Consider the following 27,351-nt stretch of genomic DNA (forward strand, 5'->3'; position numbering starts at 1 on the left):
TCTGCAGAAAAAGAGCAAAATGATGTGCGACACAGATGAAGAAATGCAACGATTTGGAAAATACAGCAGACCGATGAGCGAGTGGAGCATGATGAAGGGTACTAATCAAATCAAATCAAACTTGCTTTATTCGATTTAGTAGTACAAATCATAAAAGCACACAGGTTAAAAACAATTATTACAAAAAAATCATACATGCAATGAACCTATCCGGATCAAGGTAATTAATATTACCCAGAAAATATTTGTTAACATTTTTTGATCAATTCATTGAATTACGGAACTTTACTACAAGTGTTAGAAAGCAGTTCAGTGCATGAATAACGTAGTCTTCTTCCAGCCGTTGCAGTTTGAAAAAAGCTAGCTTACAAGTTTGAATCCCCCATGTCCTTAAAATGGGTAATAAGTACGCCCTGCGTGGTGCCTGATAAAATTTACAAAATAAGACACAAAGAATATTAGATTGATACGAAATATCATCGCAGGGACATACAAGATTTGACATGGACCAGTTGTTACATTGGGGGAATGTGACAAGTCGAAAGAAAATGCCTAGCCTGAAGCGAGTAAGCAGCGAGCGAGTATAAGGGCTGTTCACTAGTATTAGATATTTTTGTAACCCTTCATGGGAGGTGATTTGCTGATCTCTAATGATGGTGTGTTTTTCTTTTTCTGCATTCCACCTAGATGTAACAAGGTGGTCCAAGGCCATCTTTTTGATTAGACTTCATGGTACCTTCTCCATCGTACTTGGTTTTACAAAAAAGTCCGGATGGCCTAACTCCTTGAACATGTTTCTCACAAAACATAGCCATTTGATTTTAGACACCCCGTTTGGCGAAAGTCAGTCAGTTATTAAATCCCTGTTAATGAAGTTTCTGGGGTAACCCAGACCTTGTGCCAGAGAAGGATCAGGGAAATCCTTATGGAATCTGTTATATGGGAAAGGCACGCTTCTACGTGCAACATGTACGAGGATGTAGTTTTGGATACCCCCAATAAATAAGCAAGGAACTGGTTTTCAGAGCTTTGTATCCCCTGTGCGTGTTCGGTGCCCCAAATGCCAGCACCGTAGGTAGCAGTTGAAACGCACTTAGCTTTATGAATATAAATTAGGTCTTTAGCTGGCTTACCCCCCCCAATTTGGTGGAAAAGTTTCTCAAGGCGCCAATAGAACGCAAAAATGCTAGTTTCCTAGCTTTAACCGCTGTTTGCCAAGAGCTCCCTCTGTGAAAATGTACCCCTAAGTAAGAGAAAGTATCTGTAATTTCAATTCTCTTATTGTCCAGGAAAATTGGGCAGGGTGCCCTTTTTCTACCCTTCCCACAGACCATTATAAAAGTTTTAGAAATATTTATTCTCAGGCCGCGGAGCTTCATATAGGTATTGCATTTATCTACAGTTCTTTGTAGCCCGAGTCTGGTCTGTGACATTAATGCCGCATCATCAGCGTATAGTAGTAATGGGATGGGAGTTCCTTTAATAGTGGGATAGTCGTGCTGAAAGTCCCTGAGGTATTGTCCAATTGAATTAATATATAGGGTGAATAACAGGGGTGCCAAAATGCACCCCTGCCTAACACCCCTTTCTATCGGAAATTTGTCTGAGCATTCCCCCCTGGGGCCACACCTAACCCTTGCACCTGCCTCTCTATAAAGTTCCTTAATGTATAATAAAATATGACTGTCGATCCCCATGTCGCTAAGTGTTAGCCATAGGAATTCGTGATCTACACAGTCAAAGGCAGAACTGAAATCTATAAATGAAATAAAAAGGTTCCCGCTCTTAGCCTGAGTGTATTTTGCGATAAGAAGGGCCAAATTTAGGCATTGTTCCGTTGTCCCCTTTCCTGGGCTAAAGCCATACTGTAAATTAGTGAAAATTTGTTTTTCCTCTCCCCAGGTTTGTATTCTATTTAGAATAATTTGGCCTGCCACCTTTGCCAAGGCATCCAACAAAGAGATTGGCCGATAGCAGGTCAGGTCATTCCTCTTGCCCTTTTTGTAGATGGGTATGACTGTAGCGTCAGACCAAGTGGTTATAAAACCTTGTTGATTTGCTTTATTTAAAACATTGGTTATCATTGGGGCCCATAAGTCTATCTCGGCCTTGTAGGTATCTATAGGGACACCATCCGGGCCCGGTGCCTTGCCCGACGAACTATCCTTTATGCCTTTAATAACTTCCTCATAACTGAAGGTTATGGATAATGGGAAAGGGGTGAGCTGTTTGCCTACCAAGGAACTATTATCCTCGCCTATGGAAATGATTCCATCATCGTTGGGAGTCGATCTACCATACAGATGTTTAAAATGAGCTACCCATTGATCACCTGTAATTGCCAAGTCAATGAGATCAGCCTCTTTAGTTTGTAGGAAGGGGTCATTTACCACCTTCCAGAAGGCCCTGTTGTCTCTATTATTCGAGGCTTCTTTCAGGGCTACCCATACCTTATTCTTTAGGGTGGCTTTTCTCATTTTTATGGTATTTTTATAAGTTTTTCTGGCTATGCGGATTAGATCCGGATTTTAGGGAGTTGTCTGCAATGCCTTTTTGAGAAGTGTTAGTGCTTTAGTGCACTTACTATCAAACCACCTGTGGGGTTTTGAAACCCCCTTCCGATGTTTTCTTGTCAATAAAGATTTGACTGTGGCTATTATTTTAGAAAAGGAATTCATTACACTGTCTGGTGTCTCTTCTTGGATTAAACAGATCATTATGTCTTCGTTATTAGAAGCAACTAATTTTTCCAAAAAGCCCGAAGGATCTACTTTGTCCCATTTAATTGTATAGCCGTTTTTTGAAGCTAATTTTATCTCTGAGGTATATTGAGTATTGACCTAAGCCCAGCGTGTTAATTTTTTTACTTTAACGCTAAACACTATAGGGTAATGATCAGAATGTGGGGCCTGACCCATTTCCCAGGTAGCCACTAACCCGGCGTGGGATGCAGAAATTAGAGTGTAATCAATTATCGTATTGCTCCCCCTCCCATTGAAGGTAGGTTGAAATGGTATGCTCAGTATACAAATCTCATTTATGAAAGTTAAATTAAAATAAAAAAGTATATTGTTAAGAATGATACCGAGTGGCGTGTGATTAAAATGGGTAGGGAAGTTTTCCCCATAATCCGATAGGCCGCACAAACCTTTGCGAGTCATGAGGACAGATCGTACAATTAAAGTCTCCTACCCAAAACATAATATTGTCACCTACCAGCTGATCATGTAGGGAGATCGAAGTTGAGAGAAGTTTACTCAAGATAGCCTCACTCCTATCAGGAGGAATATTATTGTAAAAATTTTGTATAGTGGCGTTTTGCAAAGGGCCAATAAAAAGAATTTTAAGGGGGTCAAGGGAATATATTTAATGACCTGTCATTTCACTTCCCTACATCATAATCATCATACAAAATAGAAATGACCGGTCCTCTATGTTTTGCTGTACTAGTAACTTAGAAAACAGGACTCATGCAAAAAGTTAATGAGTTACAACTGGCTAAGATATTCCCATCAGCCCACCCTTCTGGCGGAATCTCATCATATGGGATTTGTTAATCCATCCAACCATCCGCCCAAACCATCAAATGACGGTGCGGATATGGATGTGGAGTAGAAACTCTAGCCAGAATGTTACTCAGAGGGTAGTGCTAAAGGTGTGTAGTGCAGTGCTGTGGTGAAGAAAAATTAAAATTAACGACTTAGACAATCCTCATTAAACATATTTTTTGTCTAAGTGTCAAGGTTAAAACCATGCCAGGTAGCCTGAATATATAACTACACTATGGTGCTGTGCAGGATGGTCAACATGTTTCAGCCAAATTGGAAATCTATCCGGCTTTCGTCAGGACCTAGATAATAATAAGCTACTGCAACATGGAAAACGTGAATGTGCAAAATAGTAACAAAAATTGGTGTTATGTTCTATATAAATGCGTATATCTACCAGGAACTTGGAGCCCCAATGTTCGCAAGGAAGATGTAAATTATGTCTTAATCCTGTTGAAAAAACATATAAAAACAAACACATATTTACATGTATATCCACATATTCACAAAGAAACTGTACAGACAACACACTAGCATAAGTATATTATACTCAGCTTGTTCTTGAGCATACTGACTTTCACAGAAAAAATGGCCTATCTGTGAATACTCACCCCGCTTTGCGTGGGAGACGACCTCACCTCACCCGGCAACCGCTCGGGTTTTGCAAAGGGCCCCATCATAACCACAATATCTGATAGTATTCAGTTGCCATGAACCTTTTGACTTCAAAGCCCCCGGTGATAGATACAAATGTACAGATACCCCCTTTGTTTCGGCCGTGTGCACTTTGAACGGCTGGGGTGTGAAAGGTTTGGTAACCATTAATATGATGTGCCTCCAGGGACCATGTTTCCTGAAGGCAAATTACATTGTGCTCAGTAACAACGTCTAGCCAATGTTCTTGATGCACTTTATCTGCTAAACCAGCCACATTCCAAGAAAGGAAGCTATAGGTAAGATCTATTTGTTTAGAAATATTTAAATGATTGGATTCAGGGACATTATGCTGAAACAGAGGTGGATCATCTATGACAGTTGGATTAACTAATTGATCGTTCTGTGTTAACAGAGACCCAATAGGGACAGTTGGAATCATAAGGTCCCCTGCCACTGGATCAGTTTTAGGCCGCCCACTCTGATTGGAATTTATTGACATTGGACAGCTTAATATTTCCGGGATATGTATCACAGTACTTCCCTGTTGTCAATCCAGATCATTTAGATCCGAAAAAACATCATATCGATTTGAAGTGACCAGTATGGTGGATTAAAACCTTGCTGAGTGGACAGATTCCGGCGTTTAATTGGTCCTTCTACGTTCTCAAAAAGCGAGTGATTAGTAGACCATAGGGTCCGCTTCGGTGGATGGAAAGGATAGAGGTTGTGTTTATAATATGTGGGCACACCACGGTGGCCACGGGGAACAATTAGTGCCTCTGGATAAAAGTAGGTTAAGGTTCGAGGCACTATGCTACTAGATCCCTGATTCTGATACCAATCAGCGATGTGCGGGACTACCCTTCGGTCTCTAAAATTAATAATAATTACGTCCCCTGCAGTGTCTTTTGGTCTTGAACCTACCCACGCTAGTCTTCTAACAAACGCTATGTCTCCATCTATATGGGAGGGCAATGGCCTGTTTTGTCTGAGCCAATGAATAGCTTTATTCTTTAGCTCAGAATAGCCTTCCTTTTTTCCTTCTATAAGCTCTGGGACACCTGTTAGGATTATAGCATATGGGACGCCTCTGGTGGCAGGTCTATATGACATCCTTTAGTTTTTGTGGGTTTATCTGAAGGTTGGCGAGTGCCTGTACCAGCGACCTTGATGTCTGGCTGTTTGGTGCCAGATGAATGAATATTGCGTGAAGGAGAAGCTGATTCTCTGGGCCCTGTCAGAGTGGGGTGTGTATGTAGTTTATCAGTTTTATCAGTTTTCCCCGATTTCCCACGAGGGGTATTCAGAGCGGGTTGAGTATCTTTAGAAGGCCTGGCGTTCCCAATGGTCGTGTTAGAGACAAATAAAGTAGCTTTTGTGGCGGCCGTATTTATTAATTGGCGTCCACTGGTTTTGGTGTTCGTATTTATTTATTTATTTATTTATTTATTTTTGAAGCTTATAAAGCGCACGGCTACCTCCGGCGGAGGTGTCCCGGCGCTGAGATTACCCGAATGCCACCCAGAGAAGGTACCAGAAGTAAATCCTACAGAAAGGAAATAAAAGAAACAGACATTATTATGAACAATTAGTAAACAGCCAGGTTTTGAGTTTTCGTCGAAAGACCGTCTCAGATTCAATGAACCTGAGTTCCACGGGTAGTCTGTTCCAGAGTTTGGCAGCAGTGACGGTGAAAGTTCTGCCGCCACATCTGGAAAGTCTGAATCTTGGGACGATCAGTAAACGAAGGCTGTTAGATCTGAGGTGCCTAACAGAAGATGAAATTTTAAGGCGTTTACTCAGGTAAGACGGACCTGTTCCATGAATAGCACGAAATGCCAAGGTCAAGATCTTAAACTCAATACGCCGAGCTATGGGGAGCCAGTGGAGCTCATCTCTGTACGCTCTGACTGAGGTACGAGCAGGAATATTGCCAATAAGCCGAGCCGCGGCGTTTTGGACTATCTGCAGGCGATCAATCAAATACTGGGGGGCACCCGCATACAAGCTGTTAGCATAGTCCAAATGTGTGGTGATAAGTGCCTGGACCACCGTTTTGCGAGAAGATTGAGGAAGATACGGGAATATCTTCCTAATCATGCGCAATTTCGCAAAGCAAGCCCCCGCAACCTTGTTGACTTGGGATTTACCAGACAAGGTGTTATCGAATGTAAAACCTAGGTTGCGGGCAGTCTGAGCTGGCTTAGGAGGGGGATCCAGGACAGTGAGCCACCACAAGCTAGCCGGGGGAGGAGATTTCTGACCGAAGAAAAGAACCTCAGTTTTTGCGGCGTTGAGCGCCAGGTGGTTAGCAGACATCCACGTGCAGATATTGCCAAGGCAGTTTCTAAAATCAGAGAAATGGGAGTCAGAGTGGCCTCTGAATGAAAAAATGAGCTGAGTATCATCAGCATAGGAGACCACCCTGACACCCCAAGATTCAACTACCTTAGCAAGAGGAGCAACGTAGATGTTGAATAATAGAGGGCTGAGGGCAGAGCCCTGGGGCACTCCGCACAAAAGAGGTTTATCCTCTGATTCAAATGGGTAGAACGTGACCCTCTGAAACCTGTTCGACAAAAAGGAATTAATCCAGGCCAGTACTGTGCCACTGATCCCGAGCTGATGTAAACGAGTTGCTAGTATGTCATGGGATACAGTGTCAAATGCAGCGGATAGGTCGAGGAGGACCAACATGGCCTCCTCGCCCCTATCCACTGATTCCCTAATAGTTTCTGAGACCTCTAGCAACGCCGTCTCGGTGCTGTAACCCGCTCTAAAGCCGGACTGGGAGTCGTGTAACAGCTGATTAGATGCCAGATACTGGGCCAGCTGAGTCTGTACCACTTTCTCCAAGACTTTCGCAGGTTTAGGCAGAAGTGAAATGGGCCGGTAGTTGGTGAATTGTAAAGGGTCAGCACCAGGTTTTTTTAGAATAGGGATTAGCCTGGCCTGTTTCCAATCTGAGGGAAATTGACCCCGAGACAGAGAGACGTTCCAAATCGAGAGGAAAGGTTTAACCAGAACAGGGGCAAGATTGCCCATGAGTTTGGCAGGGACTGGGTCCAAAGGAGAACCGGACTTCACTTTAGATAGTAAGGACAAGGCTTGGTCGGAGGTAAGCTCATCAAAATGATTAAATGAGCTATAACTGGAACAGGTTATATCAGGGGGGAGGCAGAGTGCAGCAGTATCAAAAGAAGAGGCGAGTTTGATAATTTTATCCTGAAAAAAATCCGAAAGTCCGTTGCAAAGATCTTGTGTTGGAATACATTGGGTTTTCGTGGCAGGGGGATTGACAAAGTCTTTCACGATGGTAAAGAGAGTTTTGGAGGAATTCTGTGCCTGATGGATAAGATTGGAGAAATAGGCTCTCATCGTAGAGCGTTTCAGCTTATGGAATTTGTTCCGGGCAGATTTATAGGCCAGTTTAGCAAGAGGGTCATAATTTTTTCTCCATTTGCGTTCCAGTTGTTTACATACGCTCTTTTCCTCACGAAGCAAGGAAGAAAACCAAGGAGAAGAGGGACGAGAGCTGGAAGAAGACAATGGAACAACAGGGGCAACAGAATCAAGGGCCGAAGAAAGGGCCAAATTAAATCTTGCAGTTTCTTTGTCAAGGTCTTCTAGATGGTTACATTGAAACTGAAGATGCGGTACTAAAGACTCACAGGTCACTTTGGTCCATCTACGGCCACTGTCTCTATGAAGAGAGGACGGGGAAAAAGAAGAAGGGGAGGTAAGGGTAAAAGGAAGAAGGTAGTGATCAGTCCAGGTCAGAGGAGAAGGGGACACCAATGGCTACCAAGCCCTTTAAGAGTTGGGAATTTAAGGTGGTTTCTACCACTAGATTACTTAACTGATCACCCAATCTTTTTACCCTTTCTAAAACAGGGAGAAGTAAGGATCTGACTAGATGTTCTATGTCATTCATGACTAACTTAGATTCAAGTGATTGATTCTTTGATGGGTTTTGGGTTTCCTGGGGCTTTAGTTTTGTTTTCAGTGGTGACAAATAGTTCTGTAGTGTTTTCTTGCGAATATCCATTTGGGGGCTTGAGCCTTGTCTGGGTACTTTGGTTTGTCTGCCCCAATGATCGTTTCCCCCTCTCTTCCTTTTCGTTAGTTAGTTGTCTAGATGGTTTTTGCGGGGGGGGGTACTCTTTTCAGTCATAGGGGTCGCATTTGGGAGCTGCAGCAAAGAGGGCTCCACTGGGGAAAAGTCCAGGGAAGAGTCCGAAGTAGTTAAGTCATAATTGGGGCTCCTCAATGGGACTTGAGTTAGGGTTGGAGAGTTGTCCTGAAGGAGCAGGGGGATACTAGTATCTATTGATGAAGGAATCCCTATGCTCTGGGAGCTATGTGTTGGTGGGGAAGGTATCTGTCTTATTGGACCTAGTGACGAGCGCTTGTTTTTTTGGAGTTCGAAGGACAAGCGCGATTCGACAACAGATATTTCATGGTCCAGATTCGAGACCGCTTTTGATAGAAAAACGTCCAAGGTGCCTCTTACCTTCCCCCCATGTGCGTTTTTCCGTCGTTCCCAGGCTTCGGTGGCATTGTCAATGTTCAAAGACCTCGAGGTAAAATGAATAAAGAGACGGGGCCCAGCCCGGCCTCAATCGTCCTCGGACAGCCTCAGACGGCCAGCCCTTTGCCCGGGCTTTGCCCGGCTCGTCCCGCGCTTATCCCGCGAGGCGGGTAGGGGCGTGATTAAATAAAGGGCGTTGGGGGCGGGAAGAGACACCAGCTGCGTTAGGTTGGGAAAACGCAGTGGACGCTGGTTCTCGCAGTCCCGGCCTTACAGGTACAGTTGATTCACCCCAAATCGGCGTGCTTCACAGTGCAGTGTTAATCCATGCGGTCAGATTGCAGAAGTCCCAAAGATGCTCACAAAGGAACGGCTGGCGAGCGAGCCGTAAATAGCTGCGAGGGCGCTGGGGGCGGGAAGAGACACCTGCTGCGTTAGGTTGGGAAAACGCAGTGGACGCTGGTTCTCGCAGTCCCGGCCTTACAGGTACAGTTGATTCGCCCCAAATCGGCATGCTTCACAGTGCAGTGTTAATCCACGCGGTCAGATTGCAGAAGTCCCAAAGATGCTCACAAAGGAACGGCTGGCGAGCGAGCCGTAAATAGCTGCGAGGGCGCTGGGGGCGGGAAGAGACACCAGCTGCGTTAGGTTGGGAAAGCGCAGTGGACGCTGGTTCTCGCAGTCCCGGCCTTACAGGTACAGTTGATTCGCCCCAAATCGGCGTGCTTCACAGTGCAGTGTTAATCCATGCGGTCAGATTGCAGAAGTCCCAAAGATGCTCACAAAGGAACGGCTGGCGAGCAAACCGTAAATAGCTGCGAGGGCGCTGGGGGCAGGAAGAGACACCAGCTGCATTAGGTTGGGAAAACACAGTGGACGCTGGTTCTCGCAGTCCCGGCCTTACAGGTACAGTTGATTCGCCCCAAATCGGCGTGCTTCACAGTGTAGCGTTAATCCACGCAGTCAGATTGCAGAAGTCCCAAAGATGCTCACAAAGGAACGGCTGGCGAGCGGGATGAAGGGTACTAAAGAAACAATCAACTATTCTAGGCCAGGTGTTATTTTTAGATGTAGTTGAACTGTTGGATGGAAGGATCAACTCTTGTGTGAGCAGGAAGCGTGTTCCATGTTTGGGATATTTTCACAGAAATACCTTTTGAGGGTTTTGCTAAAATGTTGGTTCTTGAGGTGTCGGATGGAATATGCCTTCATTCAAGTTTCTCTGCGAAGGGTGAGGAACCACTTTAATACCAAGGGTTTTAGACTGCTCTCATTTTACACAAGCCTGCCCATCATGTGGGATTACTGATGCTATTTACTGAATTAGAATACACAGTCACACACCACACGGGAGCAAATTACATCAAAGTGAAAACGCTAAATCAATGTGATCATGTCTTGGAGTGGAAAATGGGATAGGTAGGCTAATCTCAAAATGAGGGAGGAGATTATGGAACCGCAATAAATAGAAAAGATGCCATCAAGATGTGCTAGCTTAAAGCGGTAGGCTCCAGTGTAATTAAATCTTGGTGCAATAGGATTTATTTATTCATGGACTACTGGTAGGGTCATAGAAAGTAAAATTTGGCAGCAAGTAAAAATAGTTAAACCTGTTCATTTGAGGGGTAGGTTGGGATTAGTATAGCCCTAATATGAAATATAGTGAATTGATAATGTTTTGGATATGACCTTGGAATACGGAATTTAACATGAATGATCAGGCGAAGTCTGCTTTCAACTGCAACAGTGCGGGATGTGGATTGTGCTTTTATGTTGTTTTGGTGATTTACATGGGGAATTATTTTATATTTTCCAAAGGTTTCACATAGTGTTGTCCCTGACGAATGGAGTTATACCCAAAATGCATAGGGCTTGAATCACTACACCATGCCATGCCTGTAAAATGTATGAGATGTACAACATTGTATAGCCAAAATGTATGGAATTTAAGGAGGAAACTGAGTCAGCGGTTATTACACTTTTAAGACAGTGCTTCTTGGACTAGAGATTAATGACGACTCCCAAATTTCCGGAGGGAGGGGAGGAGAGGGAGGTTTCTTTTATTTTATTTATTTGTTGTGATTCTTGCGAGTTCGTAATGGAACAGACTATTAGGATGTCGGCTATCCACTGAAGTGACATAGAGCCTGGCTCGCTTGAGGACGATGATCTAACCTCAACGTACTGTTGACATTTTGCACAAGGATCACATCTGGCAAATATCTGGAGTCGGTGGATTGAGATCCTTGTATAGGGATGTTGATAATTATTGTCGAAAGTACGATGTAAGCTCTGGATCCCCATTGTATTGCTCTTGAATGCTTTGATGCTACTGAATAAAATCTGTTTACAAAAACAAAAACAACGCCTCCCAAAATAATGAGGTTCAATGAAGAGAGAAATGTGGTGGACAGCCTTTTAGATGAGCAATGCTGTTTTGTACATTGAGCAAGATTCGTGAAGTAGGCAATGGATGGATCCAAGAAGGAGAAATCCAGGCACATTACTGGTGTTGATCAGTAGCAGAGCCGAGGACTGTTCGTACCCGAGCCAGACATGCTTTGAAAAGTGAGCAGCGATTAAAGCTTTCCTGTATTAAATCTGAAATATTGCAACAGCCTGGACGGTTGATTTAACGTCTTCGTTTGGAATGAGGTCTTGGATGTTGTAAAGCCATTTCAATTAATATCTAGCATTCTTATTGAGTTTGTTGAAGGAAATCAAGATTTGGAATCTATCCAGTGTGAAGCCAATCGAGTTGTCTCGCATCACAATCTTTGTGAAAATGTTAAGCACCTTAAGTTTATCAGCTCAATTGTGAGGCAATTCCTGTGGTGTTGGAGCAGAAAAGTAGGAATTAATTCTTGTGAAGATCGATTTTCGGCTTATTCTGAGGCACCCACGAGTCCAAATCACTAATGCAAGATGTGAGTGAGTCAACGCTAATGGTGCCTTTAGTCTGAAGACAGAACAGTGTATTGTTGGCATATTGATGAAAAACAGTATGGGACTTGGGCAGTATCTTATGGGTTCAGTGGTTGTGTACACTCTAATAGTTTTCTGGCAGTAGGTGATCAATGAGTTGCTTAGACGTAGGAGGAGTGAACTAGATTTCAGTGAGCCTGGGTTTGATATGGCAGATGTACATTTTGTAAGGGCCTACCTAATCCAATCTTTAGTCGTCAGTGAGGCAGTGCTTAATTTGGTATGGTTGATGGCAGTCTCATTACTATGACAGCCATTTTTAGCATTTGCTCTATTTTTCTTCAGTCTAAACATTATAGTAGAGCTGGGAGATGTAATATTGCATTTTAAAGTAGTGTCTGTGATCTATGTGGCTGAGAGCTTGTGCCTAGTCGATAAGTTGAAAGTGGTCACTGGGACAACTCGGAACAGGGGACAGAAAATGGTATCTCTGCATTCTGAGGTCAAAGTCCAACTCTGTTCTGGAAGGAGTATAAGTTGAGTTCAGTGGGAAAGCAGGAGGTTATTGGAGAGGGATTTAAAGGAAGAAATAGGTGTCTCATCGCTGCCCAAGAATGAGTTCTGAAGAGCAGTTTTGATTTACAGGGAAAGTTACATTTTTAGCCAAGGGCCAATGTCTTACTTTTATGGGTGTTAGGGTCATATTAAATAAGGGACATCATTACGTTGTTATTTAAAGGATTGCGTGGAAATTCTAGCCCTTCAAAGTTGAATTATCAGATTCAGAGCTTATAATGTTATCTGGGGGGTTGCAGAACTTTGACTGGTGTCAAGGGGATGGTGAATGTCGAGATAAGAGGGCAAATTGAATTGATGTAGTTAAAAGACGGAGCAGAGCTAGGATGAAGATAGAACATATTTTCTTAAGAGGGTGTTAGGGTGAGGTTTATCAGATGCGGAGGATCTCTAAAGAGAGATCGGGACAGCATGAGATAGTTTCCTCATGTGTAGGAGAGTTGGGTATAGATTCTATGGGGGTTACAGCAATCTGGTAAGTGAGTGGTAATAGTAGTGAACACCTACATAATTTGGGTTTGTGAGAGGGGGAATTTAAATCGACTAGAGTAGTCTTTGGGATTCTGTAATCTTATCACAGATACTTATGTGCAGGTCACTTTTTTGATATTGGTAACAGAGACAGAATCTTCGCTCCTGAGTCTTGGGTGACCCTCAGGAGTTTACCCATGTTAGGTGGCATTCATAAATGGAGGTCCTTGTTTTATCAGACAACACATTTTAAATTGAATTCGCGCCACATGAGGAAGCTTCTGTATGTCACGCGAAACAGGGACGATGTATATCATTTTGTCATGGAGGAAAACAGATGGGCCATGGCGTGAAGAACAAGTTTGACAAGTGTGAGAGAAGACATGGGAACACCAGCCAGCCAAGACAGAATTACCCAGGTCCTGTGAGGATCTGGTTAGATTACCCTTCTTTAGGTCCTATGTGGCAGTATTTGTGTACTATAGGAGACTACAGGCACAGCATGCTATCGGTAAAAAGGGGAACATTTGCTCCAAATAACTCCTTGAAGAAATGGGAAAATAATTTGATTACCCCCCCACACGGCTCTCACAATGTTGTATGCTATATGTCTCCTTATACTACTCATTACTGTGAACCTGTGCTTGTATACACCACCAAGTTCAGTGTCTCCTGGAATCGTTTTTCATTCTAAGTACATCCTGCCTTTAAGTGATCAGGCCTTACATGCTATAGGTTTATTCCCTCCCTTAATATACTATTGGACTTTATGCTCCGCCTCTGTAATGAGGCCAAACGCAGCCTGACTTTTGTTATCACCAGAACTTGTTTATTCTCGGAGTGTATGCTTTCGGCTCTAGTATACTTTTTTGCATACCCTCTATTCCTTGGTTTTCTCCACTCTTTGACTCTGTCACAGATCTGTATTTTATTATACAGTGTACCTTGATTTTCAATACCATCAGTTGTTAATGTCTTGCTTTTATACTCTCAGGCACTGTACATTATGTATTTCTGTCCCAAGACGGTCTGCTTCTCCTATCCATTTTATAACATTGCATCCTGCATCTTATACAATTCTGTTTTCTTTAAACTCCATGAAGTCATTCTGTCTATTGCACCACATCCAGTATACTCTGTTTATATTAGGGCTCTTCCTACCGGTGCAGTAAATTGCATCAGAGATCTGTGTGCTTGGCAGTCCGGCATCAGGACACTGTAATATTTTTCCATGTTGTAGCATGAAAATGTAATAAGCGTTCATCCAATGTCATCGGATTCGGTGTGCCTTCCTACTGCATACCACAGGAACTATCCGACTGTATGACATTTCCATTTCTCTACCATTATACCCAGACGTACCTCTCATTCTACGGCATAAGACATCAAAGACTCTCCTATTCTAGACCACCTGTCTGTTCATTCCTTTCCATTGTAAACCCTCAGACCATTAAGACCTGCCAACTGTATCATTCAAGTGTGGGCTTCCATTCTATACATCCTATCCTGAAGATCTTCCCAGTTTACATCACCCTCCATGGTCATACTTCCCTTCTGTACCATCAGTCTACGAAGACCGCTCCATTCTGTGTCAGAGATAATGTATTCCCTTAGTCTGTTTAACATTTTCTGTTCTATGCCTTTATCTGCTTAACCACATGGCTGCTGGGCGTTTTCCCCCCCAGTGCTGGAAAATGCCATTTTAGTGGCACTATGACGAGCTCAGCTCGTCATCAGCACACGACACCCGTGGGTGATGACGAGCTGAGCTCGTCATCAGCATCGAAAGGGTTAAATCTCCACGTAAACCAAGTTTCTACAGTTTAGCTTTATATGTGCATGTTTGTTATATTGGAACCAATAAATCCACCCTTTGCTTATAAAACTAGGCCTGGAAAGGACCCTTGAGAACATGACAGTGGGTGAGAATGCTTCAGTGTTTGAACTTTACTGTTTTTTTCCATAGGAAACTTTTAATGGTGCAGCGGTGGGGATCTATGAGGCCTGGCCTTCGACCAACTTCCTCCCACCCCAAAACAGACCTCTTCCCCAGGTCCCTGCCATACCACCAGCATATGAGCAGGTAAGGCCTTTCGGTGCCTTGTGAACCACGCTGGCTAGCAGGAGTAAAATGTCTGGTAAAATGACTTCCATTTTATGGCTGCTGTAACCCATTTTGATGTCTTGTTTTTCTGCACCCCCCTTTCTTCTTTCCTGTGCTTGAATAGCCTGTTTATTGTGTCCAGCTTGATTAGTGAAAAATGTTGCAGCATGCTGTTTAGATTTTTCTTTATTGGCTCAAAATTGCTCTTTTCCAAAGTAGTTGAAGAACCTGTGAATGACATAATGTAGGACTCTGGGGGCACACATCACAGCTTCTACAACATGAACATATGTTATCCAACGCCAGCTGCAACATGATGCAAATCATCCTCCTGCCCATGCAGACCTCACTGCAATAGATGTAGCAACAGTGAGTTCTATTTATACGGGCTGGTTACTACCAATGAATGTTATAAGGGAAACAGCAAACTTAGTGTATAAGAGCAGGAGATCTGAGCCAGAGATGAGATTATTGTCTGTGGAACAACCAGAAGGACAAACTTCGAATTCTGATTTGAACAGATTGTGAATACTTTACTAGGGTGTTGAAGCGTGTGTACATCTCTCGGAATGCAGAATCAGTGCTCACTTTCCAGAGTCCGCAGAGCAGGACATCTGAACTTGTGCTTGCATTCTTACAGTGTAAGGGCTACTGCTGAACTTGTGTTAGACTTACTGGTGGTGACATTCAGCCATTCAGGCCTCTTTCTTCTTCCAGATTGACAATTGACATTTAATTGCCTAATGATTGCATTTATTTGTTCACAGTAGTAATTTTTTTTAGTGTGGTGTGTTCTGTATAAATATTAATTTCTGTTTGCTTGACGTATTGTAATTCATGGCAAACATAGTGTGTTTAATATTTACTCTAAATGGCTTTTTGGTGAGCATTGGCTGGAAGCATTGTCAATCAAAACTTGACTCCGCTCACCGTAGCATTTGTGTCGCATAATTTTTCTGCTGGCTGTTTGGTTATGTGTCACTATTTTACATTTTAAACGTACCGTCCATTGTCACACATTCAATTCTTTATCTCATCATGCTATTGTGTCTATACAAGTAAATCCTTTTTTTTACTTGATATGCCCCATTACAGGCACTTTTTTCTGCGCATGAATCCAAGCGTCAAAACTATTGGCTTTGCAAATGCTAGTTTTATATGACATCACTTACTGCACTTGTGGTCTTTCTAAGCATCGTAAATAACATATGTTACTAAATGGTCAACTTTGAGATTTATGTTTTTGTTATTATGACCATTCTCTGCCCAACTGGCCCATTCTGTTCCCGCACAAAGGTCGCTTGTAGTTTAATTCCACCGGTGTGCTACAAAGAACAATCTGGCAGCATCTCCTAGCCAAAGCATACACCACCACACACATGACACAAGACTCCAGCAGAATGAAGCGGGTAGAGGGCCAGTAGAGAGGGCGACGAAGGTTTCCACTCTAGTCGGCTGAGAGCATTTTCAGACATTGGGATTCCCAAAAGTGTATCACTCTGTCTCAGGAAGGCAAAGACACTGGTTCATCTCCTTAAGCACAAACGGGGCCCCACCAGCAGCCCAGCCCCGAGATTGGTATGAGATCTTTGCAGCCGTGCAGAGATTTCAGAACCAAACACTGCAGTGCCTTTGGGGATCCGTTCACTGAAAACCAGTTGGCCCTCCACAGCAGTTGCAGAAAGAATTCCTCAGCCCCAGCAGCCACAGGGCTGAAATCTGCACTGGACGAAGGGACCTAACAACTGATGTTTTTTACCTGCACTGTCTGCGACTATATACTAACATGCTCCAACACGGGGATTCACTTTAGGTTTGCTCATCTGTATTGGATTTTTTTAAACAAATCGCATTCAAAAGGTAAACAGGGTAAGGTAGGAATAGACCAATGCAGGAGTTTGTAGAACAGATGCCAGAGGTGGAGCACTGGAGCACAGCAGTAATTGGGCTGTGCTGGGGGTGTGGCCGGGGCTGTCAAACTTAAGCCCTTATTTAGAGTTTGGCGAATGGGATACTTCATCCAAACATAAACGATATTCCCGTCCACCATATTACAAGTGCCATAGGCTATAATGTACGTGTAATACAGAAACCCGAACACATGCCACGAATGGGACAGAGAATTCCATCTGCCAAACTCTATGTGCCAAATTGTAAATAAGGTTACGTGCGGAGCAGGAGGAACACTACAGTAGTTTGGAGTTTATGAGCCAGCCTAAAGCACAAACTAATTTATAGATAGCCAGAGGGTTTTACACAGTGACTAATTACATGGAGCGATGGCTTTACGTTAAAAAAACAAAAAAGCATAGTTGTCCATTATTATAAATAAGGAACAGTGGACTGCCGGAGAGACCGAAACCTTCCCACAGATTAGGTCAGCAGGTTTTTTCCCCACCATGAAAAATGGTGGGAATATAAGGAGGGCTTGACATTCTTTTTTTAATTACACCTATTAAAAAAATAAACTCTGTATAAAGTTGAAGGTTTTAGTATAGCTCATAAAATTGTGCAGTATCCTAAGGAATGCTGGAGTCCTCAAGAGCAGTGTTCCACTGCAGAGCGGAATGCACGTGTCCTCAATGGTGTAGATACTGAAAGCATAGCAGAAAAATGTTTTTACTACAAGAGAAATAGTGTTGATATGACACGATTGCTGCAATCTGCTTTCACAGGAGTAGGACTGCTTACACACACTTGCACCTCCACCCCCCTCTTGCAAGAGAATTCAAAGCACTTGGGCTCTAGAGCAAATGGGGCAATGTTTTAAAAGTTCATGTTCATGCAGCAAATGTCTTCTTAGAGGAAGTGTATGTGGGCTCATGCTGCAGAAGGGCTTTCTTAGAAGATGGGGGCGCCTCTAGGGGGCTTGAACTGTTTGTCTGTTTTGTAGGGGTTCTCTTCCACCAAGGTGTTCAGTAACATTTATTCTCTTTCAGATTGATACTACTCCTCCTGTTAAACCGGTTCCTCCTGGTCCAGTGGCAGGTGAGTAAAAGGCTAACTTAGAATCGAGAGTCTAAAGCAGGGAGTGTGAAAATGGACGTAGCTGAGTTCATGGTAACTTTGTAGATGAAGCAGGTGGGATGACGATGATGCAGGGCACGCGTCTACCAATGCACGTAGACACCTGTGGTCAACACAGTCACGGCTGAGCTGACTGGACATACATACTCGAATAGAGTATGGTGAGATCCTCACGGCGGAGCTGAATTTTGGAGGATAGGCACTGAGTGGGAGGGCCGATTCTTGGGTTTAGGCGTGGGTGGGTCCGGGCTAGTTTGATTAGTTGGCACAATGATAGACTTGCCATAATAGGGTTGCTGTGGGGCAGCAGCCATTAAATAAATATGTATTGTTAATCTGGTCATCCCTGGTGCACCAGAACTGAACTTGATGAAGCCGTGTTAGTTTGGGATAGACCTAGCCGAATAACATTGACCCGGTTGCAGCGTCACTAAGACTAGTGCGCAGCTGATGGTTTTTGTTTGGGCCCTGCAGTGACTCTGTATTACTTTTTGTCTCTCTCAGCTCCTAGAAACAAACTTAAGCCACCCGCGAAGTCCAAGGCTGACCCTACTGATAACTACGACAACATAACACTGCCATCTGTGCCAGTCACTCCACCATCTGTTACCGGCATCAGTCCAACAGGGCCGAGTGATATGGATTTTGAGGATCTTGCACGAAGACTGGAAAGTCTGAAAAAGAAATCATAAATTGGCAAGGGCGTCCACCTCCAAGCTGGCCCTCGCATCTGTACTTCCTGCAACATCTGACTAATAACCACGTGCATTCACTTGCCACATGGGCTGCTCGGGCGTGAACCCCCATGCAAACCGCTCCGACCTACCGCTTCTACCTACTCTCGTCTGTGTCTGGCCGGGATATGAACTTTCTAACTCTGCTGTGCTAACAAGCCCCACCTGACTCCGCTGTTAGGACATGTTTCCTATCAGAGGCATTGTAATGTTGTTCTTCAGTATTCCTGTTGGGGTGCACTGCTTGACTTGTCTAGGTGGTGAAGCTGAACACTTGTGGAGTCCACTCCTTGAAGCGCCGCTCTGCTCCTCTGGACGCAGCTCTGCTTATGGCCTGCTCTGCCTGTTCCAATTGTAGGTACACTGATTTACACTTCCTGTCTTGACTGCTCTCATGCACTTCTGTCAGCCGGTCTGACATCTGCTTCCTGTCTTGACTGCCCCTGTGCACATCCAACTCAGCTGTGCTGACGTGTATTATTTCTGAAGGCTGTCGACATCTTTAAGCAGCTGTGCTTTGTCACTTCCTGTGTAGGATGTTGCTATGTTCATAAATGTTAAATGTAAGGGTAACCCCACGAGAACCGGGTTAATTGAAGTATTGTATATCAAAAAATGGTCTCAAATTAAAGAGGGAGGAATATTACTATTTATGTTGTTATGGGACAGGCTGCATGTGGTATTCCTACTTACTATTTTGTCATATATTTAAAGGTTCACCATTTACTAACAGTGTCTGCTTAAAAAGATTAATTAATATCCTCAAAGATTGAATCAGATTCTTTTTGCACAAATGTATCAAAGTGTATAGTTAGAAGGCATGTGTGCCGTTATGCATTATATACAGAGACGCTTCTTTGTCTGTTCCATAGTCCTCGTTTTCTCTTTTGAAGCACTATGCCTACAAGTCCAATGTTTGGTAATTGCAAAAATGAGGTGATGTCCTACTCATAAATAAGTTCTGGTTTTCTTGTTTTGTGTTTACTTGATCTTAATCATGGACAGTCTATTCTTTTCAAGATCCTCATAGGTTGCAATCTTTGGATAGGTTACAGGACTCCTCAGGACAATCTTGCAGGATATTGTGTGCGTGTCACGCTAGACACCAAATCGCTACTTTTGCTTCCATCGAAATTTTTGTGTATAAGTATCTTCCAACATCTCAGGAATATGCATTTTTAATTTGTATTGTGTTCTTATTGAAGGATCCATCATGTATGCTTACTAGGCAGGGGCTTTGCAGGTCTTTATACAACATCTCGGATACTTTAGAGACCTACAGTGGAGGTTATCTGTCCTTGCGATTCTTAGAGATCTGATCCACACTGATCGAATGGACTCACTGATAGTAGGACTTGGTGTGATAAATACTCCCCGTGCTAATCTGATGTGCACCTCCTGTGTGGTCTTCTCTAGAGTGCACTTTCTGTTATGGCTAATTTTGATTTCCATTACTTTACTGCCTTGATGTGTACTCGATGTCGCTTTGATGAACTCTTTGTGATTTGTCTTATTTTCTCATCTTAAAGAATTAATGATTTTCTGTAAATCGTTCCTTCAGAAAATAAATGTAATAAAGAAGTTCAATTCATTGCATTTAAGTACTTTTCCTATCAGTATATGGTATAAAATTGTCTTCAAAAGTCGTGTTGCATCGTTTCCACCCTGCTTGTGTGCAGATATCCCTGCACAGCTAGCTGCGTGTTTGGGATCTGCTGTGGTGTTTGGAACTTATTGTTGTCATGTTTTCCAGTACTGTATTATTGTATCTCAGCTTGCACCATTTGACTCTGGTTGGGTTGATGAACGGTAGTAACCTGACTTAATATCTGGGTTAATTTACATGCTGCAGAGATGTCTTTGTAACCTTCAATTTTCAGATTTCAAAACCAGTCAGGGGAAATTGAGCTGTTCATCCTGAGGCTAATTCACGTGGATAAAGTGAGTACCACTAGTTTGGAATACTAAAACGTGTTCTTAAAGATCAAAATGATTTCATAGTGTTGCTGCATTGGAAGGTATAGAAAGGGCCAGAGAGGACTAGGAGACAATCTGGTTTCTAAAGCATGGGTGGTCTATGGTGAGTGATGGGTTGCTCATACGGAACTCTGAAGTAGCGAGAAGTGTCACAAGATTCATAGAGCTTAACTTAACTGTAGGATTGAGTCAAAGGTGAACATCACCACGATAACCCGCAACCTCCTGCTGAGTATGCATCAACACTTGCCCCTTCGAAAGGCAGTGGTCCTGCTTTCTCCATGCAGAGGCCCATGTGGACAGAGAGAGAGAGAGGGAAAGCATAGACCTATTTTCTTATTGAAAAACGCCTAGTATTTCAAGGGTTCAGCTGCACCAAGAAATATACTGAGTTTGTATGGGACAACCCTTGGACAAAGTGTGTGTTGTTAATACTATACTACTCTTAGGGAACAGAAAGGCAGAGATGGCGTAAAGATCCTTAGTGAAGGTGTTCAGACTAGCCTAGGTGTTTATGGTCATGAAAGGAATTGACTCTGAATTGGATTTCAGATGACTGCTCAGATGTTGCACTTAAGATGTTTTGCTGCTCCACATCTGTATATAAGGCCTCTCTGAAGCTTGTGACTGGTGACCCCTCTTGTAGCATGCCAGCCATTTTATTTGGGATACGAATTGAGCCTAGCGGAGGTTCTAGGAGTCTCCAAGTCAAGAGAACTTTTGTGTAGTTGTGCTCTTATCCATGGTGCTATGAGAGAGACATCTACTCGGTGTCCTGTACAGATTGTCTGTAAACAAGGAATGCATCCTAGTAGCCTACTAGGATGAAACTGCTTCTTGGCCCCTGTGCCACCAAAACTCAAAGTATTGCCCTTTTTATCTTTCAGTGAGACCTTTGGCAGGGCTAATTTTTACTGCTAGGCTAAGCCATCCAAACCAAGATAAGTGAGAACAACTTAGTGGAACCTAGTGCACAGTCATGTCAGGAACTGTGGAGTCTGAATTTTAATGAGGGCAAAGAGCTAGACATATATGCCAACGACCCAGTGTAACACCTTGCTATTGAGCACCATATTTATATGAGGCCTTGGCAGTGTGTTAAAACTAGGGGTGGGTGGAATTTGTGTAGTCTCACTACGCAAAGTTCTGCAAAACGGTAAAAATCTCCGCGAACACGCAGAAATTCCGCGAACACGCGGAATTGCTTGTTCACAATGCTTTTTTCCTGTTTGCGTGCTCGGGGAGAAATATCTCTCAAACATGCATTTTGAGCACGCGAACAAGCAAAAAAGTTCGCGAAGCTGTGGAACGCAGAATTTTGGGCAATTTTGCGTTCTCTGCGGAACGCAAATTACGCAAATGCCGCGAGCGGAACAGAATTTACTGTCCAGGCCTAGTTAAAATACTATGGGGTTGTTTTGATACTGATCTGCTCAGGAAGATGGATTGTAAAATGAGAATGTACGCCTAGGACTTTGTAGCTCCTGTACCTTCACATTTAATAAAGCATCTGGTGCTTGGGCAGTTTCATCCCATTCTGCCTTCTTTAAAAATATTTTTGTACATTTATGGACATATTGCCAGAAGTGGGCAACCTATATTTACTTGAAATGTGTTCCCCATACTGGCCCATAGTGAGTAGAACCTCTTTTGCAAGTTGTACAAGTGCGGACTGCACATCTCTGCCCATGTGCCCACAAATAAATATTTTATGACCAAGACTGACAGGTTAAAGAAGGCCATAGCATAACTGATCTCCCACTGGTTGCACTGGAAGGGCTGGAAGGGAACAAGGGGCAGTATAGCCTGAAAATATGCATAGCATGTTGGTATTGCCCATTGCCACCTGATATCTGTGCTGCCAAAATTATGCCAATCCCACCCTCCCAGTGCAGTGTTAATCCATAGCCTTGAAAACCACACAGGGACATTTTGGAGTTTTCTAGGTATATCAATCATATGGGCAGCACTCAAGGGTACTGGGTACATTCCGGGACAGGAATCTCTTTAAACCTAAGACTGGCATGGGGAAGGAGCTGTCACTTGGTTGGCGAGCTGCAGTTGCCACAGCTCCAATGCACACTTTATGAATGAATACCTAGAAGAGTGATTGTGTTTCAGGGGCACTGTTATGTTGTTGGGACAAGGCATCTTTCAAGAAGTGTGTACCTGAGCGATTCATGATTGAGACTGGCATTTAATTGTAAATAAAGTTCTATGTTCTTCATTAAGACGTGTTGATCTTGCTGTTTTGGGGGCCGGGGTACGAGAGTAGAGGTTTAATGTTGGTGTACACTAGGTGCCGGTGAGTACTGGCATCCATCTGCCACTTTGGATACTCATATAGACAGTTCATGGGACCATATATTTTCTTCCCTAGTTTTGTCACAGGTTGGCATAGCACTGATGGAAAGAACCCCGATAGTGTGTCATGAACAACCTGGGACAGGAGTGTTATACAATGGCTCTGCTATAATCCCTGCAGATCTCATTCCATTGATAGCTCATTATGAGTATCCTATGGAAAGGTGTGAGACAGCCGGCATACGAGCGTTTCTGATTAATACTTCTAACCGCATATTCCTCATCTTCGGAAAATTCCTAAGGTGCCACTCAGGAGAAGTGCTGTGAAGATTTTTAGATTCAGTCTGGCACCGTGCCAAACTGAATCTAAAGATCTTCACAGCACTGCTCCTGTGTGCCTTTAGGTGGCATCAGGCCGCTCCGCATTGCCTTGTGAATGGGTTCAACTGCATATAGGCGCGACCCCTGCTTGGCGACATCAGTTCCTTTCTTTCTGCACCTTTGCTCACATATCTGGAACTCTACTCCCTTTTCATTGGCTGACCAACTTCCTCTAAAATCTTCCCAAATGTGCAAGGGAAGGATAACCTCACTGAAGACTACAAGGTTCAAACCGTACTGTGACTGCCAGAAACAAAAGTCGTTGATGGAACCGTTTGGATGTATGACGTTACATCGCGGTCACAGTGATCGCGAGCTGTTACATCGCGTCTATGACATCGCCCCGTCCATTACATCGTGCACATACACATCGCAGACTTTTGCAACGCGACTGCGTTACTTCCCATTGGCCCGAACATCACCCCGCAGAACATCACGTTGCAGTGCAAAACAACGCAGTTTACCATATAACTTGCACACAGCTTGTCAGTGTTCTATACCAGTCTCGAACCTTGTTTCCCAGCACAAAAGATACATGATTCATATTAATTGTTTTTAAAATATCTATTTATTTCACACCAATTTCACACCTTAGTCGGAACATCATTTGTGTTTGGTTTTTAAAACATCTATTTATTTCCCACCAAAGTCATGTATATATTTTTATGGCCATAATACTTTCACACAGCTTGGCAGTGCTCGATACCAGGCTCGAACCTTGTTTCCCAGCACCAAAGTCGGCCGCGCTAGCCGTCAGACCACATCCTCTCCCCTTGTGTCCGGCTCTGCAGTTTTCATGATATATATTATTTGCTTTCGGAACATCTATTTAAGTCGCCTGTCATCGAAACATATAACACGTCTGTCCATAAAACTTTCTCACACCTTGTATTTGCTATTGATTTTTTATGGCAATAAAACTTGCACACAGCTTGTCAGTGCTCGATAATAGTAAAGTCGCACCCTAACATATATTCATACGTTGGCATCGCTAGCGATACAGTAAAGTCGGCTGTCATCCAAACATATATTCACACGTTGGCATCGGACAGTTCAGGGAGGCTGTTGAAAATAGAGCCTGTAATTTCATAGCCGTGAGATATGCTGTATGGAGAATGCAAGTTTTGAAAACTTAAAGCATGCATTGCAGGGAGTACTGCAGCATTGCCTAAAATTCTTGACAGCGAAGACAGTTTGAAGCTCCTGGTCCCATCTCTCTCTAACGATTAGCAATGATACCCCCACGTAGGTTTGGAAGCCCCTATAGAGCCAGATTATATGCCACCTTCTGTGACCAATGGTATTGAAGATTTGCAGTGTGGTGTGAAGCAGGGGTTCCTGATGAAGGCTCTGCAAGGTTTGGTGTATTGCTATTCGTATACTGCCATATGTAAGGAACCTGCCTGTGGGAGCCTGCACCGGACACTCACAGTTAGATGTCCAGCAGTAGAACTTTTTGGAACAGATCTCCCTCATGGACAAACCGATGGTGTCACAGCATACAGGGTCGCAGAGGGAGTCAAGAATTCATTCGAGCATGGTAAGTGCAGAGCATAAGTGGGTGCAGCCTTGATGCATTTTAAGGAGTTTCACATATCGCTATGCACCACGTCCAAGAGGGAGGCACAGATGGTATGCCCTCTGATATAGGAAAATAGAGCAGTGTGTAATGCTATGGTTTATCTGGGCCGCTGTGAGGCCCGTCTTAGCCAAGTAGTGTCCTGCTAGCCGCCCACTAGGCGGGCCATTGCAACTGTGTCTTGCAATAATAGTCCCAAAAGTCAACATGCATCCATCCACCACCAACCCACCCACCCATCATTCATACACCTCCATCCACCCACCCACCCACCCACCCATCCATCCTGCATCCATCCATCCATCCATCATTCATGCATCCATCCACCCCATCCATCATGCATCATTCATGCATCCATCCACCCAACAAGCATTCATTCATGCATCCATCCATTATTCAACATGCATCCATCCATGCATCCAGTCACCCACCCACCCATCATTCATGCACCCCCATCCATCCACCCACCCTGCATCCATCCATCCATCCATCCATCATTCATGCATCCATCCACCCAAACAAGCATTCATCCATGCACCCATCCAGAATTCAACATGCATCCATCCATGCATCCACCCACCCACCCATCATGCATCCATCCGCCCATCCATCATGCCATCCACCCACCCAGCCATCCACCTACCCATCCATCTATCCTGCATCCATCCATCCATCATTCATGCATCCATCCACCCATTCATCATGCATCCACCCATCATGCATGCACCCATCCATGCATCCACTCAACAATCCCTCATCCATCAGGCATCCACCCATCATTCATGCATCCATCCACCCAACAATTATTTATCCATACATTCATCCATTATTCAACATGCATCCATCCATGCATCCATCCATGATTCATGCATCCATCCCCCCATCATGAATCCACCCATCATTCATGCATCCATCCACCCACCCATCATGCATCCACCCACCCACCATGCATGCATGCACCCATCCACCCACCATCCTCCATCCATCCATCCATCATTCATGTATTTTTATGACCATTTAACTTGCACTCGGAGACTGGAGCTTTACAAGCTGAACCACGACTGTACACGGCCTGATTATATTTAAGGACATTTACTCACCGCAAAAAAGTTTCCTGACGGCACTCGAAATTACCGTTCAGTGCCTCTCAACTACACACAACCACCCGATTAGGACCGGGTTGGAACTATCACCGGCTCCCCGACCACGCGCCTCGATCATTAAGATCAGCCCTGAGGAGTCACAGCCACATGCTGTGATGAAACACGTGTAGGCTTAAGTGATTATACAGTGATTCCCGAGAAGTGGACACTGTTTACAAATAAAATCCTTTTGAAGAATTTTCCATTTGGTGTGATCTATCCTGAATGAATGAACACTTGATGAAGAAGATATTTGAAAAAATATAGTGTGCTCTGGTTCCCTGCCAAATTAACTTGCACACAGCTTGTCAGTGTTCGATACCAGTCTCTAACCTTGTTTCCGAGCACAAAAGATACATGATTCATATTATTGTTTTTAAAACATCTATTTATTTCACACCTTAGTCCGAAAATCATTTTTTTTTTAAACATCTATTTTTCACACCAAAGTCATGTATACATTTTTATGGCCATAATACTTTCACACAGCTTGGCAGTGCTCGATACCAGGCTCGAACCTTGTTTCCCAGCACCAAAGTCGGCCGCGCTAGCCGTCAGACCACATCCTCTCCCCTTGTGTCCGGCTCTGCAGTTTTCATGATACATATTATTTGCTTTCGGAACATCTATTTAAGTCGCCTGTCATCGAAACATATAACACGTCTGTAATGAAAACATCTATTTATTTGCTATCGCCTGTCATCGAAACATATAACGCGTCTGTCCATAAAACTTTCTCACTCCTTGTATTTGCTATAGATTTTGTATGGCCATAAAACTTGCACACAGCTTGTCAGTGCTCGATAATAGTAAAGTCGGTTATCACCCAAACATATCACACATAAAAATTTCACACACCTTGTATTTGCTATAAATTTTTATGGCCATAAAACTTGCACACAGTAAAGTCGGCTGTCACCCTAACATATATTCACACGTTGGCATCGCTAGCGATGTATCTGGGAATGCGATGTAGTAGCATGTGTACGGATAGCATGCGTTGTGGAGCCCGGCGCGATGTAATAGTCACTTTGCGATGGCATCGCGATGCGATGCATTCGTTGTAACGGGTGTTTCCCAACCGTTTGAGATGCACCTCTGGTGTTTGGGCTCGAGGCACCGTCCCAAGTCGAGTGAAGAATGTACCCTTAGGTTCCCAAAGACACTCAAGGATTGTGAGGTGAATTGTATGTGACCAAACACTGAAAGAAGTTGTAGACTTTGCAGAACACCTTCTCTTGCTCCAATTTGAAGGAGTCCACTTGTTCTAGGTCTTGAGGCCCCTGCAGCATCAGCTTCCAAACCACTTCAGTTTGCCCTTAGTGGTGCACAACCATGCTGTGGGAGGGAGTATCGGACATTTCCTTCCAGGGTGACAGTCAATTATAGCCAACA

The 27,351-nt window shown here is 43.7% G+C and overlaps 1 protein-coding gene across 1 annotated transcript in view; it reads left to right on the forward strand.

The window, feature by feature from the left end:
• LOC147677826 (IST1 homolog) overlaps positions 1–20,169 on the forward strand; it is a 171,650-nt gene extending 151,481 nt beyond the window's left edge. The window contains exons 8-10 of the mRNA XM_086945489.1: positions 14,675–14,791; positions 17,752–17,800; positions 18,344–20,169. Coding sequence (XP_086801615.1) covers positions 14,675–14,791; positions 17,752–17,800; positions 18,344–18,531 — 354 coding nt within the window. The 3' untranslated portion in view covers positions 18,532–20,169. The remainder of the gene's footprint in view (positions 1–14,674; positions 14,792–17,751; positions 17,801–18,343) is intronic.
• The last annotated feature ends 7,182 nt before the right edge of the window (positions 20,170–27,351 follow it).

This window comes from Lissotriton vulgaris, chromosome 12 (genome assembly GCF_964263255.1).
Source record: "Lissotriton vulgaris chromosome 12, aLisVul1.2, whole genome shotgun sequence".
In the NCBI taxonomy this organism is placed as follows: Eukaryota; Metazoa; Chordata; class Amphibia; order Caudata; family Salamandridae; genus Lissotriton; species Lissotriton vulgaris.